General features: G+C 39.6%; 1 protein-coding gene across 1 annotated transcript in view; it reads right to left on the bottom strand.

Moving 5' to 3' along the window:
• LOC130913753 (uncharacterized) overlaps positions 1-19,487 on the bottom strand; it is a 43,407-nt gene that overhangs the window by 11,490 nt on the left and 12,430 nt on the right. Inside the window, exons 4-7 of the mRNA XM_057832584.1 lie at positions 15,270-15,324; positions 3,837-3,977; positions 3,593-3,753; positions 3,422-3,520 (exon numbers count right to left, since the gene is read on the bottom strand). Coding sequence (XP_057688567.1) covers positions 3,422-3,520; positions 3,593-3,753; positions 3,837-3,977; positions 15,270-15,324 — 456 coding nt within the window. The remainder of the gene's footprint in view (positions 1-3,421; positions 3,521-3,592; positions 3,754-3,836; positions 3,978-15,269; positions 15,325-19,487) is intronic.

The following is a 19,487-nucleotide window of genomic DNA, read 5'->3' as shown; positions in this document are numbered from 1 at the left end:
ATGGAAGAAGTTCAAGTTGACGGTCAATCTGCCTCGTTCTGGGGCTCCATGCAAGATCTCACCTCGTGGGGCATCACTGATCATGAGGAAGGTGAGGGATCAGCCCAGAACTACACGGCAGGACCTGGTCAATGACCTGAAGAGAGCTGGAACCACAGTCTCGAAGAAAACCATCGGAAACACATTACGCCGTCATGGATTAAAACCCTACAGCGTACGCAAGGTCCCCCTGCTGAAGCCAGTGCATGTCCAGACACGTCTGAAGTTTGCCACTGACCATCTGGATGATCCAGAGGAGCAATGGGAGAAGGTCATGTGGTCGGATGACACCAAAATTGAACTTTTTGGTCCAAACTCGGCTCTTCGTGTTTGGAGGAAAAAGAAGGATGAGTACAACCCCAAGAACACCATCCCAACCGTGAAACATGGAGGAGGAAACATCATTTTTTTGGGGCTGCTTCTCTACCAAGGGTACAGGACGACTGCACCGTATTGAGGGGAGGATGGATGGGGCTATGTATCGCCAGATCTTGGCTGACAACCTCCTTCCTTCAGTGAGAGCCCTGAAGATGGGTCCTCCAGCATGACAACCACCCAAAGCACACAGCCAAGGCAACTAAAGAGTGGCTCCGTAAGAAGCATCTTAAGGTCCTGGAGTGGCCTAACCAGTCACCAGATCTGAACCCGATAGAAAATCTATGGAGGGAGCTGAAAGTCCGAGTTGCCCGGCAGCAGCCCCGAAACCTGAAGGCTCTGGAGAAGATCTGCATGGAAGAGTGGGCCAAAATCCCTGCTGCAGTGTGTGCAAACCTTGTCAAGGACTACAGGAAACGTTTGGTATCTGTATTAGCAAACAAAGGTTTCTGTATCAAATACTTATTTCATGCAATTAAATGCAAATTTATTATTTAAAACTCACACGTGATTTTCTGTTTTTTTATATTAGATTCCGTCCCTCACAGTTGGAGAACTTATGATACAAATTACAGACCTCTACATGCTTTGCAAGTGGGAAAACCAGCAAAATCGGCAGTGTATCAAATACTTGTTCTCCCCACTTTATGTGCTTACAAAAACATAACTCAATGGCTACACAATAATACTGAAGAATATAGGTCCAAATCTTAGGCAATTCAACAAAGAAAATGGCAAGTATTAGTGGCACCGGCCCAGCGGTGAAAATGAACGCTGCTCAATAAGCTAGCAGGCTAATAGCGAGCTAACGGGGGGCATTGCCTAGCCTGCGCCGTTTACCCTTTCTCTGCCTTCTTGTAATGTTAATTGGCATTCACCTTCGCTTCCCAATGTGAAAGCAACGCTCGAAACAAACAGAAAATAGCACTGGCGTCAAACAAGTCCGAGTGCAAACTGAGTTAAATTAAATGGCAAATAATATACCGATAGCGTCTGGGTTACAAGTTCCCTTCCTGTGAGTTGTTTCAGCTAATATATGTTTGTGTATGCATTTGTAATTACGTTTACAGCTACAGTATGTGAAGTCACGTGTGAGTGATTTGCTATGAGAATTGTAGATATGTTAGCATTCGTAGTAGAGCTGAAACGAGTACTCGAGCAACTCGAGTAACTCGAGTTTAAAAACTGATCCGAGTAATTTTATTCACCTCGAGTAATCGTTTATTTTGACTGCTCTAAGCATCACGTTTTGCTCAGACCACTTTTAATGCGGGACAACGCGCTGTCACGTGCGGAGAGGAAGAAGGGGGAAAAAAAAAACTTACTGCAGCCGACAGCCACCACAAACGACGCCGACGTTGCTAAATACTAGCCCGCACGATGCTACGTTGGTACAGGTAGCGTCTCATGCGTCTCATAGAGATCACATGTATGTTGAACTAGATGCTAAATGACAGACTCGGCCGCGTCTGGGCAGCTTTAGTGAACAGCCGCCATCTTAAAGCAGTACAGCGCTAAGCGCTAATAAAGAGCGCTAAGCGCTAATAAATAAGATTAACGTTACTGTTCTGAAGTAACGTTAGCCCTGCGGAGGGCTAGGTTTCTATTAATTATGACCACTGTCGATGCTAACGTGTCTTACATACAGGCTTTAACATAACATAGCATTGTGGAGTGAAGAGGGTGTAAAAAAAAAACTTAATCATGCTAGCTATCAATTTTAGCTCAGTAGTCATTGCTGGATAAAACACCAAGTAGCACTGGTGCTAATGTGCTCCAATACAGCCTGTATCACACATTTATTTTGAACACTGCAAAAACTCAAAATCCTATCAGGACTTGCAGTTTAGACTAACTTAAAACTTAACTAGAACTTAAAAATGGCTTGACACAAAGAGAAATTCAATTGAAAGACGTGGGAAAAAATCCAAACTTTTAAGTGATGTGTGTTATCAAGCATAACGGCATTTTTAGGTAAGATATATATAATTTTTTTTGTAATAAGATCTAAAGTTTTTTGAGTGAAAGCAGTGAATTAGTCTTTTTTTTTTTTCTTTCTTTTTTTTTAGTTCTAGTTCCATCTGAGATGCAATTGTTGGCTGTTTTCAACAATATACATCGAAAATAAAGACATTGATTGACTGAAAATGGTTCAAAATTAGATGAAATGTCTTGTTTTCTCATGTATATTTATAATTGCTCTTCACCTAAAAATATATTTGTTTTATCCGATTACTCGATTAATCGATAGAATTTTCAGTCGATTACTCGATTACTAAAATATTCGATAGCTGCAGCCCTAATTCGTAGCATTTAAGCTAGTGGACTTTAGGCAAATTAGGCTAATGTGAGCAGCTAATTTTACATATTGATCAGACTAAATGGATGTTTGAACACCAATTGTTTTGTGTCAAGTGTTTTATTGTTAAAATGCATGTCATTTTTAACATAAGTGTGCATATATGTGTTACAGCATTACAAATTGTCCAAAGTGAAGGAAGTAAAAAGCTTCAAAAAGCTATTGCCTTGTTTGCTGTCGGTAAAACTGAACAACTTCAGGTTTAGTGAGGACAGAACACGTCATATTAATAAAGTAAAATAAAAAATAAGATACTGTGAGGTACAATAAGGTACTTTTTATGCGAAAAAAAAAAAAAAAAAAAAAAACGACTGGAGACAAAACGGCGGATGAGACTTCGGTGTCGTAATGTTGAAATCACATAAGTCGGGTATGTCGTAACCAGGGAACTACCGGTATAACTATAATTGAGATCCACAACATTAACAATATTTGTTATACAAGTATGGCCTACATAACCCAATATATGATGTCCACATATAATGTCCACATAAAGATTAAAAAAAAAAAAAAACTTTTCATGATATTTATTACTATTGTAGACTCTGATTGAGCAGATAATGCCAATTGATGTGATGTGGCTATTGTGGTATGGTTGGTCACTGTTTGGTTATTCAAATGCAGTGCATATTAGAGTACACGACAAACCTTCTGTGGGTTTGGAATATATATTGTTGGCATCTCAAAACCACATTTGTTGAGACCAGGACGGCGGCACAACTCCTGGACGATCTGCATCATCACTCTCTAGAAAAAGAAAATAGCGGCGTTAAATCTGTTCTTCGTTATCGCCTGATTGTAAAAAGCCTGTTGAGATACCTGTCGATCTGTTTCTTTGCCGGCTTCGTCAGCTTTGCTGAGGTAGAACAATAGCTTATCTCCGCATTTCTCGCTCAGTTTCTCCACAATGTTCAGCGTGCGCTTGCAAAGGGCCTGACCCATCGGGTCAAAAAATACAAATATCAGATCGGACTGTTCGCCTGCACAAAAATTAAATAATAAAAGAAAAGTCTGTCACAACAAACGTACTGTATAATAACGACTTGATGCTTTTCGGACTTACCCAACCACGTGATGGCGTTGTTTACATTAAAAGGGTAAATCATGTCCCCATCCACCAAGCCGGGTGTGTCCACAAAGGTCACAAGGCTAAACTTTTTCTGCTTGGAAGTAGAAATCTCCGCGGACAAGTAGTCCATAACACCTACAATGTTTCATAAATAAACAGTACTGTTTACATGATACAAAGTCACAAATAGCTAACTAGTCGCCATTGACCACGCTAGACTTCCAATTCATTTTGACTGGGAGAGGCTGGCATTAGCCCTCCCAGTCAAAATGGATTAGACCAGGGGTCCCCAAACTACAGCCCGCGGGCCGGATATGGCCCACCTCCACATTTGGTCCGGCCCCCTGAACATTTTTTTTCCCCCCTAATAGTGTTATTTATTTCCTGGCTTTTTTCTGTGAAGAACAAAGAGAGGGTTATTTGGTTATTACCTATTTAATTAAAAGTGTTATTATTATTTATTAATTATTATATTATATAATATTATATTTAGGGCTGTCAAACGATTAAAATTTTTAATCGAGTTAATTACAGCTTAAAAATTAATTAATCGTAATTAATCGCAATTCAAACCATCTATAAAATATGCTATATTTTTCTGTAAATTATTGTTGGAATGAAAAGATAAGACACAAGATGGATATATACATTCAACATACGGTACATAAGGATGGTATTTGTTTATTATAACAATAAATCAACAAGATGGCATTAACATTATTAACATTCTGTTAAAGCATTCCATGGATAGAAAGACTTGTAGTTCTTAAAAGAAAAATGTTTTGATTGATTGATTGATTTTTATTTCGAGCAATAACAACAAAAAACAAAAAACAACAAGTATGGAAAAAATAAAATACAATAAAATAAAAATTAAACAGTCATGATGAATGTAACAAAAATTATAACAACACATACACGTGTAGCTCGAAAAGGAGTGGGAAGAAGCTGAGCCTTTTGAGTCCCACCCCCATTTCACTCCAAAAATTCCATAGGAATGCAGTCACTTCCCTACAACAGCTGTACTAATCATAATGATTACATTGATAATAATAATAATAATAGTTGCAGTAATCATAATAACACCAATATATATATACGCATAATATATATATATATATATATATATATATATATATATATGCATACATACACATCACTAATAATACATGAGTAACCATTACATATGTACAAAATATTATACATAAAACATGTAATATTTCTGCATACACCCAATAAATGCATACATGTTCATACAAGTTATAGAAATTTTATATTAAAACCGCTCTTAATGTTTTCGTTTTAATAAAATTTGTAAAATTTTCAATCAAAAAATAAACTAGTAGCTCGCCATTGTTGATGTCAATAATTACTTACACAATGCTAATGGGTGCTAAAGCCTATAAAATCAGTCGCACCCAAGCGCCAGCAGAGGGCGGCAAAACTCCATAAAACACAACAAGTGAGCGTTTCACTGTACTGTCATTTAAATCTGTCTGAGCGGGTCATCTGCGTTAATTGCGTCAAATATTTTAACGTGATTAATTAAAAAAATTAACGCCCGTTAACGCGATAATTTTGACAGCTCTTATTATATTACCGTATTGACCCAAATATAAGACGGCCCTGATTATAAGACGACCCCCTCTTTTTCAAGACTAAAGTTGAAAAAAGACTTTTTGAACACCAATTTCTATTAAGAAAATAATGACAGTACATCTGAAACAAATGATTATAACAATATATTTGAGAGAAAAAGCATGTTATTTTGCCTCATTCAAATCTTAATGTCTAAACATTTAAATATGTAAACTAAAGTGCAATCACATTCGTAAATGAATGGCTTCTGGTTTTTGAAATGTAAATTAACCAATCTATTGTGATAAAACAACAAAACTGCAATAACTACATTAACCATCAAAGTGTAACTGTAGTCTTGAAACAAATCTGAATAAGGAAAAACATTGCAATAAAATAATGCAAACTGGTTAAACTTGAGAGTAGCTGAGATCTGTCATGACAGAACACTGCTTCAATGATATCTGGCGCCATCTAGCGTCGTGAATGGATATAATGTCTAGACCGCGAATATAAGACAACCACCACTTTTTCAGTCTTATTTCAAAAAACACCGTCTTATTATTTTATTTACTTTTGTTCCGTGAAGAATCCAGAAAGTGATTGTAGCTTTCTGAAAAACAATCAATTATTACATTTAGGCGCTCCTGCAATCGTCACACTTTTTCTGTTACAAACTGACTCCGGCCCCTCATCAGAGAAGGGAAAAGTTATGTGGCCCTTACAGGAAAAAGTTTGGGGACCCCTGGATGAGACTATCAATGGCAGTGAAAAATTAGCCTTTACAGCAATGTTGTTTTCGTCAACGATGAAGATAACGAAAACATTTCGTCAATGAACAATTTTTCATGACTAATATGACGGGCTAAAAACGTGTCTTGGGGGACTAACGGCCGAGTTATGCTTTTGCGGCAGACCCTCCGCCGTGACCTCTCTTGTTCCTTCACAATTTTCTGACTTCAAGGCGTGTGACGTGTTGGAAATGGAGTGTGATTGATCCGCTCAGACTGTTGTTTCCGGTTCAGCGCGAAATCACCTCCATTGTCAAACATTATTTGGCTACACGCAAAAATGGACCAAACCGACGAGAGTATCAACGAAGAGCAAGTACGACAACTTCTACAATGTCTGTCAAGACATTATGAAGATTGCCAAATGGCAAGCAATTCGTAGGAGGAGATTGCTGAAAATACGGGGCTGGAGGTCAGCCAGCGATTGAGTAAAAAAATGGAAGAACCACCGAGACAAGTGTGTGTGTGATCGGAATCGAATGGCCACACGAAGCGGTGATCCAGTCGGCCAAAAACTGCCAGCTTTTTATCACTTTGTGTCATATTTTTGGTTGGTGCACCAAGCACTTCTGTGAGTCTGTGACTTATTTACGTGTCACACTTCAAGTATATGAAGAATAAAGCACAGGTTTAGTGTCAAAAGAGTTGTTTTGATGGTTAATTTTCAATTAAACAGTTCACACACTTGATACATCATCACTAATTGAGAGTGCCTTGGTGCCTTTATGATAAAATGTTTACCATCAAGGCTTACAGCGCAGTTTGGGAAGTTTCATCGCTGCCAGAAATCTGGCTTCCTACTGGCTGGTTGTAGGACACGGCAAAAAAAAAAAATCGGGCTGGAGGGCTGTCCACAATTCTTTGCAGACCTCGGAATTAAACGCTGGGCACAGTGCTCGACGCCAGTTTGAAGCTAGCCGCCGCAGCTTGCTGGCTTCCACCTGAGGCTAGAATTCGTAATGTGACGGCATCAACAGTCCGACAGACCGCCCCCGAAACAGTCTTCTGCGTCGCCTGCGCATCAACATTTGTATAATCTACATTTGTCAAGCTGAAGATCCACATTAAAGCGTTTTATCGTTGTTAGCATTTCAGCATAGCAGTGTAACCAGAAGAAAACTAGAAGTCATCAAGAGTCCCCCAAAACCCTACAAACACAACGCCACACCCCTCTAAGTGGCTTGCCTGTGAATTACAGAGCAATGCTGCAGAACTATCGAATGCTCACTGACGCCGAAGTCGCTTCGCCGTCACCGCAACGCAGTAGAATAACTCAGGCTTAAAACATAACGAGATGGAGGCCAGTTGTCGTCTGACGAGAATGAGATGAAAATTCCTCATAGTTTCCGTCATTTGTTCACAATGTGTGACATTTTAGCAGTGTTTGATAGTCACTCATGTTACGTGTTGCACCCGCGCCATACAAGCGCTTACTCATGTGCTGGTGAGTACAGGTAAGTGTGTGCCCAATCCAGGTTGCTGTTGCGCAACACTTGGGTCAGGTGCTGCTTGGCAAGTTTTGCTTTCTTATCTTGGTTAGATATACCACGTTCCTTTAGCCTTCAAAGGTTTGGTGCTGCAGTGTTTTCGTCAACAATGACGACAACGAAAATATTTCGTTAACGAACAATTTTTCCATGACGATGACGAGCTAAAAACGCATCTTGGGAGACTAAAACATAACGAGATAGATGCCAGTTGTCGTCTGACGAGGCGAGAAGGAGATGAAAATTTGCCATAGTCTCTGCCATAAATTCACAATGTGTGATATTTTCTTATTGTATGTGTAGTTAGAACGCATTTAGCAGTGTTTGGTCGTGTCACTCATGTGACGTGCTGCGCCTCCCCCGACCACCTCGCCCCACACACAGGCTCAAGTGTGTGCCTATTCCAGCCTCCTTTTGTGAAACGTGTCAGGTGCTGCTTGGTAAGTTTTGTTTTCTTGCCATATTGCTCAAGTCTTTAAAGGTCTGGTCTGAGTGATCATCACACACGAAACTAACTTGTAGCGTTAGCATAGCGTTCGCATTAGCATAGTGTTCGCGTTAGCATTAGCATTTAGCGTGTGACTCCGTGTCTTAAACTCTTGGAAAACATTTTACATACAGTTCGTGGCGACCAGGTAAGTTGAATTAATTGTGAATAATGTGCTGTTTTACTGCTGAGTGTGTATTATCATCATGAAAATGGTGATGTCCTTATGTAGACTCTACCGTTATATGCTTGTCTGTCATAATCATTCGAAATTGTTGGAAGCCTTTTATTGATATATTTAGTCATGGACTAAAACTTTTGAAGTTTATAGACGAAAACATTTAGTAATTGGGAACTAAAACGAGACAAAATTTGTCTCAGTTTTCGTCAACTAACGCTAGACGAAGACATTTTGAAATGACTAAAATATACTAATAAGTATTTTCGTCCAAAAGACTAATAGGAAAATTAAAATATAATGAAATTTACAAGGACGAAAAAACATCTTCAGTGTTATTGATGGTCATAACAAGTGTGTAATTCTGTTGTGCATTATATTTATTTTTATTTTTTAATCCTACAAATTGTTTATTATGTTTTTATTAATTGGCCAAAATAACGTAATTTTCAGGCTATAGGCAATTACTTTTTCCCCTCATTTTGAATCATTTTAGTCCAGTGCAGCTTACTTCTTGATTTATTTAGGTTAATAAGTAACACTTTATTTGACAGCGGCGTCATAAGACCGTCATAATTATGACATGACACTAGAGCTGTCCCGACTAGTCGACGTTGTTGACGTCATCGATGATGTAAATGCGTCGACGGGTAATGACGGGTTAAAAAAAATTACATGCAGATAAAATTTAGAATGGCGGGCGATGCAAGTGGTTGTTACCGGCACCCCCAAGGAGGCCGCTGTTATTATCAATGTGACCGGCATTGTCAGATTGAGCGGAGAGAAAGAAAGTGGGCGAGCGAGAGAGAGTGAGGGAACGAGATCGGTGAGAGTTGGAAAAGTGCGCGGGTAGCGCGGAGTTAAGTGGCTGTTTTTGTTTTGGTCAATAAAAGTATCCATAAAAAGCCATCCGACTTCTCTCGGTGTTTTTATGCACGCCGCCGCCTTCCTGAGGAGGAAATCGGACGAACCGACGAAAACGAGTCAAGTGAATCTCCTCACTACGGCGAGCAGTTGAAAATGCCAAGAAGGGCAGAATTGGTAACACGGTGAAAGCGGAATAAAGCCAAAAAAGAGGACCAGACTAGCCAGGGCCTGAAATTATTTCAAGGAAAATATGAAGTGTGCTACTGTGTGTACTCTATGCTAAGCTGAGCTGAGCTGCATACCACGGTAGCACGTCGGCTATGAACGAACACTTGAAGCGCCGTCACCCAAGTGTAATTTTCAAAAACAACAAGAAACGACAAGCTAGCGGATTGTAAGTCTATACAACTTTCTAACGATTTTTTTAAAAAATTGAAGTTGCCTTTATGTGCATCGTATCAACGTGCATTATTTAATAATAAAAATAATAATAATAATGATATATATAGATATATATAATGTAATTATATATTTTATTATTATTAAATGTATTAAGATCATGAAAGGTCCCACTTGGGGGGGGGGGGGGGGGGGGGGGCGGGGGAAATATATATATATTAGGGCTGTCAAACGATTAAAATTTTTAATCGAGTTAATTACAGCTTAAAAATTAATTAATCGTAATTAATCGCAATTAATCGCAATTCAAACCATCTATAAAATATGCCATATTTTTCTGTAAATTATTGTTGGAATGGAAAGATAAGACAAGATCGATATATACATTCAACATACGGTACATAAGGACTGTATTTGTTTATTATAACAATAAATCAACAAGATGGCATTAACATTATTAACATTCCAGTGATCCATGGATAGAAAGACTTGTTGTTCTTAAAAGATGAATATTAGTACAAGTTATAGAAATGTTATATTAAAACGCCTCTTAATGTTTTCGTTTTAATAAAATTTGTAAAATTTTCAATCAAAAAATAAACTAGTAGCCCTATTCTGTCCTCAATGTGTGTGAGTACACAAATTGACAGATAGCGAACATAAGTTCCAAAAAAAAATCAGACGGTGTGGCAAAGTTGCATGGGCTTTACTGAAGTCATCTCTTTTTGACAGGAGCACGTTTCTTGTACTTTTGTAAAACTGAAAATAACAAGGCAATGTGTCAATAACTTGCATAAATCACAAAATAACATAAAATGTACACACACGTGTCCATTTGAGCAGTAGCACTAGCCAATTAGCTCACAAGCATCTAACAATGTAACTGCATTTCACCATATATGTGAACAAATTCAAATACACATCATCAATAACTGTCTAATGCTCATGAATATAAACAAAGGAGGAATATAACTCACAAGCGATGCATGTATTAGACACAAACAGTGTGATGGGCTATGAGAACTGCCACTGAATACTGGATGCGGACGTTAGCTGGTCTGAATAGCACTGTTTATTAGTGTGAGTTCGCGTCGACATATAATCACGTCAGAAAAGCGCGCCGAAACCCAAATAATCAGCCTCACTGAATCGCCAGCAGAGGGCGACATTACGCCACATAACATATGCAAGTCACACCCAAGCGCCAGCAGAGGGCGGAAAAACTCCATAAAACACAATTAACAAGTTGGCCTTTCACTGTACTGACATTTAAATCTGTCTGAGCGGGCCTAGTGCGTTAATTGCGTCAAATATTTTAACGTGATTAATTAAAAAAATTAATTAACGCCCGTTAACGCGATAATTTTGACAGCCCTAATATATATATATTCTGTACATACATAATTAAAAATATATATGGAAACACAACACTGGCCTGCTTACTGTAATCCATGACTGCACTAATGTTAGTTACTTTATATTATAAAGTATTATTGTATTATTGTGTATATACATATAGTAGTATACTGTAAAATTAATACTATATATTTAATTTTTGTTACTATGACTATGTGTGCCTTTCATTCAAAATAATCGTGATAATATTTCAGTGTGCCCTCGGCTTTATCTATTTTCAGGTTAAAATAAAAAAAAAGTTGGAACAGTTTTTCCCCTCCCCAAAAAAATGCGGAATCCACACCAGAAAGAGCGTCTGAACTCACACAAAGTATTCTGAAAATGATTGTCTGGGACATTGCGATCAATTTTAACATTTAAAACAATATAGACAATGACATACCGCAAAAAGAGTAAGAATTGTTTTGACTCCTGTTAAAAAGGTAACGTCACAGTGTTTCCGTTTACATTTTTTTGCACCCGTTAATGCCAGCAGCATTTGAGCTCATTGTTTGTGATTTATTTATTGATATTTATGTTATTTATTCATACGTTAATAAAGAATGTAGGTGTTCCAAAATGTTTTTTTGTGAATTAATAAGCTTTACCAAAATTTCATTATTAAATTAGTAAAAAATGAATAAATAAATAAAAATTATTCGATTAGTCGACTAATCGTAAAAATAGTCGGCTGACTAATCGGGAGAAAATTAGTCGTTTGGGACAGCCCTACATGACACTGTCATGGGCATTAATGAATGCTTATGACAGATGTCATTAAGTGTCATCGGCAAATTTTGTCCCTAACTCCAATTTATGTCCAGCTCGGATCTTTTACATCCATTCAAAAGTGAGATAATTTGCCGAATGACACTAAATGACATCAGTCATAAACATTCATTGATGCTTATGACAGTGTCAAGTCATAATTATGACAGTGTTATGACAGTCTTATGGCGCCACTGTCAAATAAAGTGTTACCAAATACCATAGCAAACTAAACCAAACTGAAGAAATAATTAGCACAGAAAATGAATTTTAATTATTATTATTTACATCTGTAGCGCTGCAATGCATGCTAGGAGGCATGTTGGACGACAACAGTGTTGAGAGCAGTCTTATGAAAGTCTTATGACACCGCTGTCAAATAAAATGTTATCGGTTAATATCTTTTGGTGTGAATATCCCATAACACCGTAAGGACAGCTGCAGCTTATAGTGCGGCCTATGAAGGAACAAATGCTGTTTTCGTGTCAGATTTAGTGGGTGGCGACTTATAGTCAGGTGGCCGTATAGGCTGAAAATTACGGCAATGACTAAATTGTTAAAGTCCATTAAAGTGCATGTGACAAGAAAAAGCATGTTTATTTCATAATACACGCGGTATTTTATGCTCCTGAATGATATGGGCCGCTTGGATGTGTGTGGAAGCGATCGCTATATTTATTTAGTTTTTTTAATCCCGCGCCATGAAAATGAGTGACTTCCGGCTTCGGTCTTGCATTGAGGACGAGGGCGCTGTGACGTGTACGGATGAAGGCGTCCTCTTCTCTATACAGCTGTACTGTTGTGTATGAGGACTAGGATTCAGCTGATTTTGTGGATTAACCCGTTCATTTTTCGCATCACGCCAGCTAAACGGCTGCAAAAAAATCTTGCTGTATGAGGGAGAGGCGTGTGCGCCTTTTTGAAGTTTCAAAAGGTTCCCATTCACCGTGGATATTGGCCAAAACAAGCTGTGGGACCATTGGACTTAAGAGGAAGTGAGTAAACATTGTGTTTTGTATTATGTCAAATACAGGGATCATTTTAATAAGTAGGTGGCTTGCATTTTGTGGCTGACATGCATGCGGGGCGGCTATTTTTCGGCACAACACCGGCGGCTTGTCGCACATCCACCCACCGGGAGAGCACTATATTCGGCTTATTGTGCTCATGTGCCCGGTGTTCTGTCAAATTTTCCGACCGATCAGAAATTGCAACTTTGAGTTAAAAATAGCTGCAAATACAGTGATTACAAAGTAAGCACTACAAACTTTCTTTAAATTAAGGACTACTTTACGATTGATCATTGATAGGCATGTAAAAAGCTCTCCTCATGCACATTAGCTGCATGTTAGCTGCACAACAACTGCAGCCGCCCTCCTTTGGGGAACGAGCTGTCAATTGCTCTCCGGCGAAGACAATCGACAACCCAGTCGTCATGTCAAAACATCCGGGCTAGTTATGTGTGATTTTCCGCTTCGAGACTTTGAAACATCACTCGGTTCGGGTTAGCATGTCGGCTAGCTGTCACGCCTCTTGGTTTGTTTACATTCTCCGAAGCCGGGCAGGGGAAATAATATATATGTCCGATTTAGGTGTCATAAAATATCGTTCGGGAGGTGCGACAGTAAAGGTGAAGTCGACAGTTTTGACCATTATGGAGTAATTTTGCCATGTCGTCCTGAATAAGTGCGTTTTTATTATTTCACATTCCATTTAGCACAAGACTGTTATTTATTTACCATGCCATTTATTTAGCTATTGGGGAAAATACTTGGATAAAAAGAATATCCTGTAAAAATATTGAAGTAAAGAGACAGAAACAAAGACATTTTGCAGCTCTCTTCGTCGCGTTTTCCTCGTTGTGAATAGTTCCCCCTCGACGGGCTGAATGGTCCTTCTCAAGCCATTTATTTAGCTATTGGGGAAAAATACTTGGATAAAAAGAATATCCTGTAAAAATATCGGGGTAGAGAGACTGAAAAAATGACATTTTGCGTCTCTTTTCGTCGCGTTTTCCTCGTTCTGAATAATTCCCCCTCAATGGGCTGAATAGTAAAACCGATGAGCCCAGACTCCCCCTGACGTCATCCACCTGTTGGGGACGCTAGAGCCCTATAATGGTAGGCGTGGCTAACCGACAGATTAAAAGACTAATTTCTCGTCATCTGCGCTTTGCTAAATTGTTGTATATCGTCAAATCGTCTCAAAATATGATTCTAACTCACATAATAATGCCATTTAAGACTTTTTATCTCCTGTCGTATGCTCTTTAAATAACATTTAGAAAGTAAAAACAGATCATAACTTTCTGGAGTGAAAAATCAATGACAAAAAATTTCAACACACCCTGTAAGTGAATTTGCTTAGTCAGTTTTTCGCCATCCCCTCTGTAGAGAATTCTGTTGTCATGGTTACACACAACAGCTCTTCAACTGGCAGCTTTAGCATAGGGCGTGGGACATAAAGCTAGCCAGTGAAGAACGACTGTGAGGCAACGCACTGTGAGATTTCAATACTCCCACTAGAACAGGAGCACTATTGAGACGTGCCCACCACACACACACACCACTATTGACACCCTCCCTCTACACACGCACAAGGAGCGAAGCAGGTGTTAAGCGGCAACACAAATCACATCCTTGTGCTGCACACAGCAAAGATGTTTGCGCTTGCTCATTAGCATTCCTTTATGTTGATCACGTCGGCATGACCACCATATCAATACAGTCATCAAATAGCATGGAAGCGAAAAGGCGTATTCTGCATGCAGTATCCTTAAGATACGTGACGTGAGAAGACAATTCTCTGTCCACACTCCAAAATAGGAAAAAACTCATTGAGCCCTGTTCCAACATCAAATTAGCAACAACCATGACTTTTTTTTAAAGGCTTTTAAGTGGTAAAGTTATCCCATGGATGTATGAAGCTGTAATATTGCTGAGAAAAGAACTTTTTTGACTCGACAGGTCCAACAAGAAACAATTAGTTCTCAAAACTCATTGCGTAGAATGAGACAACACTTCATTGAATAATCAGCAGCTTCTCCCATAAGGTCCTATACTGCATTTCTGATGAGTCATCCTTAGTTGCTGTGCAGAGTAAACATATGCCTGCTATAGGGTGATTCCAAGCGGCGGCGTTGAGGATCAAAAAATAAAGAAGGCTTGTATTCCAGAGCGGAGGACCTGTCCTACGTGCTGTCTCTGACGGTTGGTCATTTCTCAGCAGCCCGTTCCCACCGCCCTGTTTCTCTCACCATACTGCCAGCGCCCAGTGAACCGTCAATCCCACTGCACAGGCACACGTCACTGCCCCCTCCTTCCTTAAATGTCCCCACCCATGCATCCCAACCTTGTCACGCCCTGACACGATCGCCTCGCCATCCCCAGTCGCTGGACCTCGGTTGACGCACGAAGAACAATTATCTTCTTTCTATAGCGCGAGTTCCGTGCAGTAAGACTATATAGCGAGGCTTACCTTTAAACTCAAGGAGTGGTCGAAAATGGGGGTAGAGATGTAACGTGGCATTCCCCTGTGAAAAAGAAAGAACGAAAGAGTGAGAGAATTGATCTTGTTATGAGCAGCCAGCCATCTCCGCTGTGAGTGCTTGCACTGCTAATTATTCGTTTTCATCTTCAAAACTGCAGAAGGAAAACACATGCAGAGAAAGCAGGTGCCTCCTGGGTAAGGAATAGTTTATACGCTTGTACTGTATAGAATTACCGTATTTTTCGGACTATAAGTCGCACCTGAGTATACGTCGCACCAGCCATAAAATGCCCAACGAAGAGGTAAAAAACATACATTAGTCACACTGGAGTATAAGTTGCATTATGGAGGGAAATTTACTTGATAAAATCCAACACATGGAACAGATATGTCATTTTGAAAGGCAATTTAAAATAAAAATACAATAGAGAACAACATGGTGAATAAGTGGACAGTATGATAATGTTACATGATGCATGGACAACGAAATGTGAACGTGGCCGGTATGTTAAGGTAAGATAGCTATTAAGAGTTAGTCAGATAACTATAGCATAAAGAACATGCTAACAAGTTTACCAAACCATCAATGTCACTCCAAAACCCCAAAATAACATGTGAAGTGATATAATAATATGTTAATAATTTCACATATAAGTCGCGCCGCAGTATAAGTCGCACCCCTAGCCAAACTATGAAAAAAAACTGCGACTTATAGTCCGAAAAATACGGTAGTGGGTGTATGTGTGAATTCAAGTCCCATTGTAGGACATGGAAAAAACATTTGTCTTGCCAAAATGTTCTACATTCAACATCATTTTGGAGGGTTTTAGTTTTATATGAGCCATTTCAGAAAACAATTGAATAATTAAAGGCAGGTCATTAGCATTTGTTTCTACAAAATGGATAAGCGACAAGACTTTTGTCAGGGACGGTATGGCTTAATAAAACTACTCTTAGAAGTAACTCTGCACCAGCATCATAACCAAAAATAAAATACAATACCAAGGTATAAGTGTTAGCAAAAAAAAAAAAAAAAAAAAAAAGAAGAGGCTTATTATAATAATTATTATAATAATAAATAGCATTTTCAGCCATTGTAACATTTTGCACAATGTGCTTAAGTACAGTATGTGAAAAAAATGAAAAAAGTTGTATACAGTGATCCCTTGTTTTTCGCTGTTAATGGGGACCAGAACCCACCGCGATAAGTGAAAAAACGCTTTTTTTGTGTGTGCGTTCAATGTATTGATTCAGATTTAGCATTGGAAAATATATACAAATAAGTATTTAGTCAATCACGAATTGTGCAAGTTCTCCCACTTGAAAAATGTAGAGAGGCTTATAATTTTCAACATGGGTAAACTTCAACCATGAGAGACAGAATGTGGAAAAAAAACCCCAGAAAATCACATTGTTTGATTTGGGTCCCGGGGGGGGGGGGGGAGGGGACGATGGCTCCTTTGCTGGGCTGCGGGAGGAGGGATGGGCTGCGCATGGCCCCCCCACCCCCCCCGCCTGCCCTCCCTGCCCGGGCTGGCGGGGGGGGTCCGTGGCCCTGGGTTGGCGCCCGCGCGGCTTCTCCGCCCGTCTGCGTGGCTGTTGCGCGCCCGCTGGGGCCTGCGTGCTGCTGGATGTGGTAGGGCATGCTCGGGTTGGGGGTCCGGTGCCGGGATTGGCGATGCGGCGGCGTAGGGTTGGTCGCCAACGGGCTTACGCTCATAGGAGATTCACACGATTACTGGGTTCTAGATCACAGAACTGATTTGTGTACACTCTACCCCTTTCAATCACTTAGCCTATAGGCTTATAGACACCCCCACCCCCATTCTCCTCTTTCACTGGCCAATAGGCCCCCACATGGTGTAAACCGGAAATACATCTCGCTGACGATAGCACCAGCATATTAGTAACTAGTTTAGATGTTCAATGTATTTCTTGTTGTTGTTTGTGTATGTGTTTCTTTTCCTTCTTCTCCTGTATTTCTTTTCTTCTGTCCCCCCATAATCCCTTCCTGTTCGCTGCTTTGTCATAATAAAAAGGTATTTTGAATGATCACAATGGGAGTATGTCAGACTCTCAATGTGAAACATTAAAACTGTTCAGAATCCGGGCACTTAGACTTCCATTCTCTGTGTCAAACAGCTGAACAGGACAGGTTTAAAACAAAAAAAACAAAAAAAAAAAAAAAAAAAAAAAAAGTATTTTGATTTTTAACGAATTTATTTGCAAATCATGTTGGAAAAGAAGTATTTGGTCTATACGAAAAGTTCATCTCATCACTTTGTTATGTACCCTTTGTTGACAATAACAGAGGCCAAACGTTTTCTGTAACTCTTACAAGCTTTTCACACACTGTTGTTGGTATTTTGGCCCATTCCTCCATGCAGATCTCCTCTAGAGCAGTGATGTTTTGGGGCTGTCATTGGGTAACACGGACTTTCAACTCCCTCCTCACCCTGTGGCGTCAAAATGATAAGAAAGGGGAGAAAAAATCCCAGAACCACACGGGGGGGGGGCCTAGTGAATGACCAACAGAGAGGTGGGACCACAGTAACACAATGCGCCGCCAGGGACTCAAATCCTGCACTGCCAGACGTGTCCCCCTGCTGAAGAAAGTACACGTCCAGGCCCATCTGCGGCTCGCTAGAAAGCATTTGGATGATCCAGAAGAGGACTGGGAGAATGTGTTAAGGTCAAATGAAACCAAAATAGAACTTTTTGGTAGAAACACAAATTCTCTTGTTTTGAGGAAAAAGAATACTGTATTGCACCATACCAACTGTGAAGCATTGGGGTTGAAAATTCATGCTTTGGGACTGTTTTTCTGCAAAGGGACCAGGATGACTGATCTGTGTAAAGGACAGAATGAATGGGGCCATGTATCGAGGGATTTTGAGTGAAAATCTCCTTCCATCAGCAAGTGCATTGAAGATGAGACGTGGCTGAGTCTTTCAGCATGACAATGATCCCAAACACACAGCCAGGGCAACAAAGGAGTGGCTTCGTAAGAAGCATTTCAAGGTCCTTGAGTGGCCTAGACAGTCTCCAAGTCTCAACCCCATAGAAAATCTGCGGAGGGAGTTGAAAGTCCGTGTTGCCCAACGGCAGCCCCAAAACCTCACTGCTCAAGAGGAGATCTGCATGGAGGAATGGGCCAAAATACCAGCAACAGTGTGTGAAAAGCTTACAAAAAATGTTTGGCCTCCGTTATTGCCAACAAAGGGTACATAACAAAGTATTGAATTGAACTTTTGGTATTGACCAAATACATTTTTTCCACCATGATTTGTAAATAAATTATTTAAAAATCAAACAATGTGATTTTCTCGATTTTTTTTTCCACTTTCTGTCTCTCAAGGTTGAAGTTTAACCATGTTGACAATTACAGGCCTCTCTAATATTTTCAAGTGTGGTTGACTAAATACTTATTTGCCCCACTGTATGTATATGTAAATATAAATTTGATATTTACATTCAAAGTTGTAATAATAAGATCACTTGCTATCATAGTTTTGGTAGTTGGTAGTTGTTTTTTAAATATCATTATTTTCATACATGTACGACAAGTATGAAAAATGTTACCTGAATAATTTCAGCCTGCGGTGTACTCTTTATGTCAGACATGTCCAAAGTGCGGCCTGGGGGCCAAATGCGGCCCGTGGTCAAATTTCATCCGGCCCCCAGCCTCTCTCATAAGATCAATATTGTCTGGCCCGCACACAGACTTAATAAATTGGTCAGCAGTACTGCTACCAACATATGAAGTAGCCTACACACTAAATGCTGCTCCTCATTTACCCACTAAAAGGCAGCAGCACTCTAAGCAACATTACCCCGTGTGATCCTTGACTTCCAATTTTCTAAAATGGCGACAATCAACAACAACAAAAAAGTTGACTGTGACGGCTGACGCTTAAAGGATAGGTGGAAATTGGACTATTTCTTCAATGAAATATGCAACAACTGTGTCTGCCTCATTTGCAAAAAGACAGTCGCTGTTTTTAAAGAATTCAATGTGAGGCGATATTACCAAACATGACACGCTAACACGTACGACAAGATTACAGGGAAGATATGCAGTGAGAAATTGAAGCAACTTTTGAAGCTAGTTTAATTTCACAGCAGCAGTATTTCGCAAGAGCCCGAGAGTCGAAAGAGAACGCTAGTTGCGAGATTGTTGAAATTATTAATCTAGAAAATATAATA

This window comes from Corythoichthys intestinalis, chromosome 3, assembly GCF_030265065.1.
Source record: "Corythoichthys intestinalis isolate RoL2023-P3 chromosome 3, ASM3026506v1, whole genome shotgun sequence".
Lineage (NCBI taxonomy): Eukaryota > Metazoa > Chordata > Actinopteri > Syngnathiformes > Syngnathidae > Corythoichthys > Corythoichthys intestinalis.
Note: the sequence above shows the minus strand (reverse complement) of the source record. Positions and strands in the feature narration are given on the sequence as shown.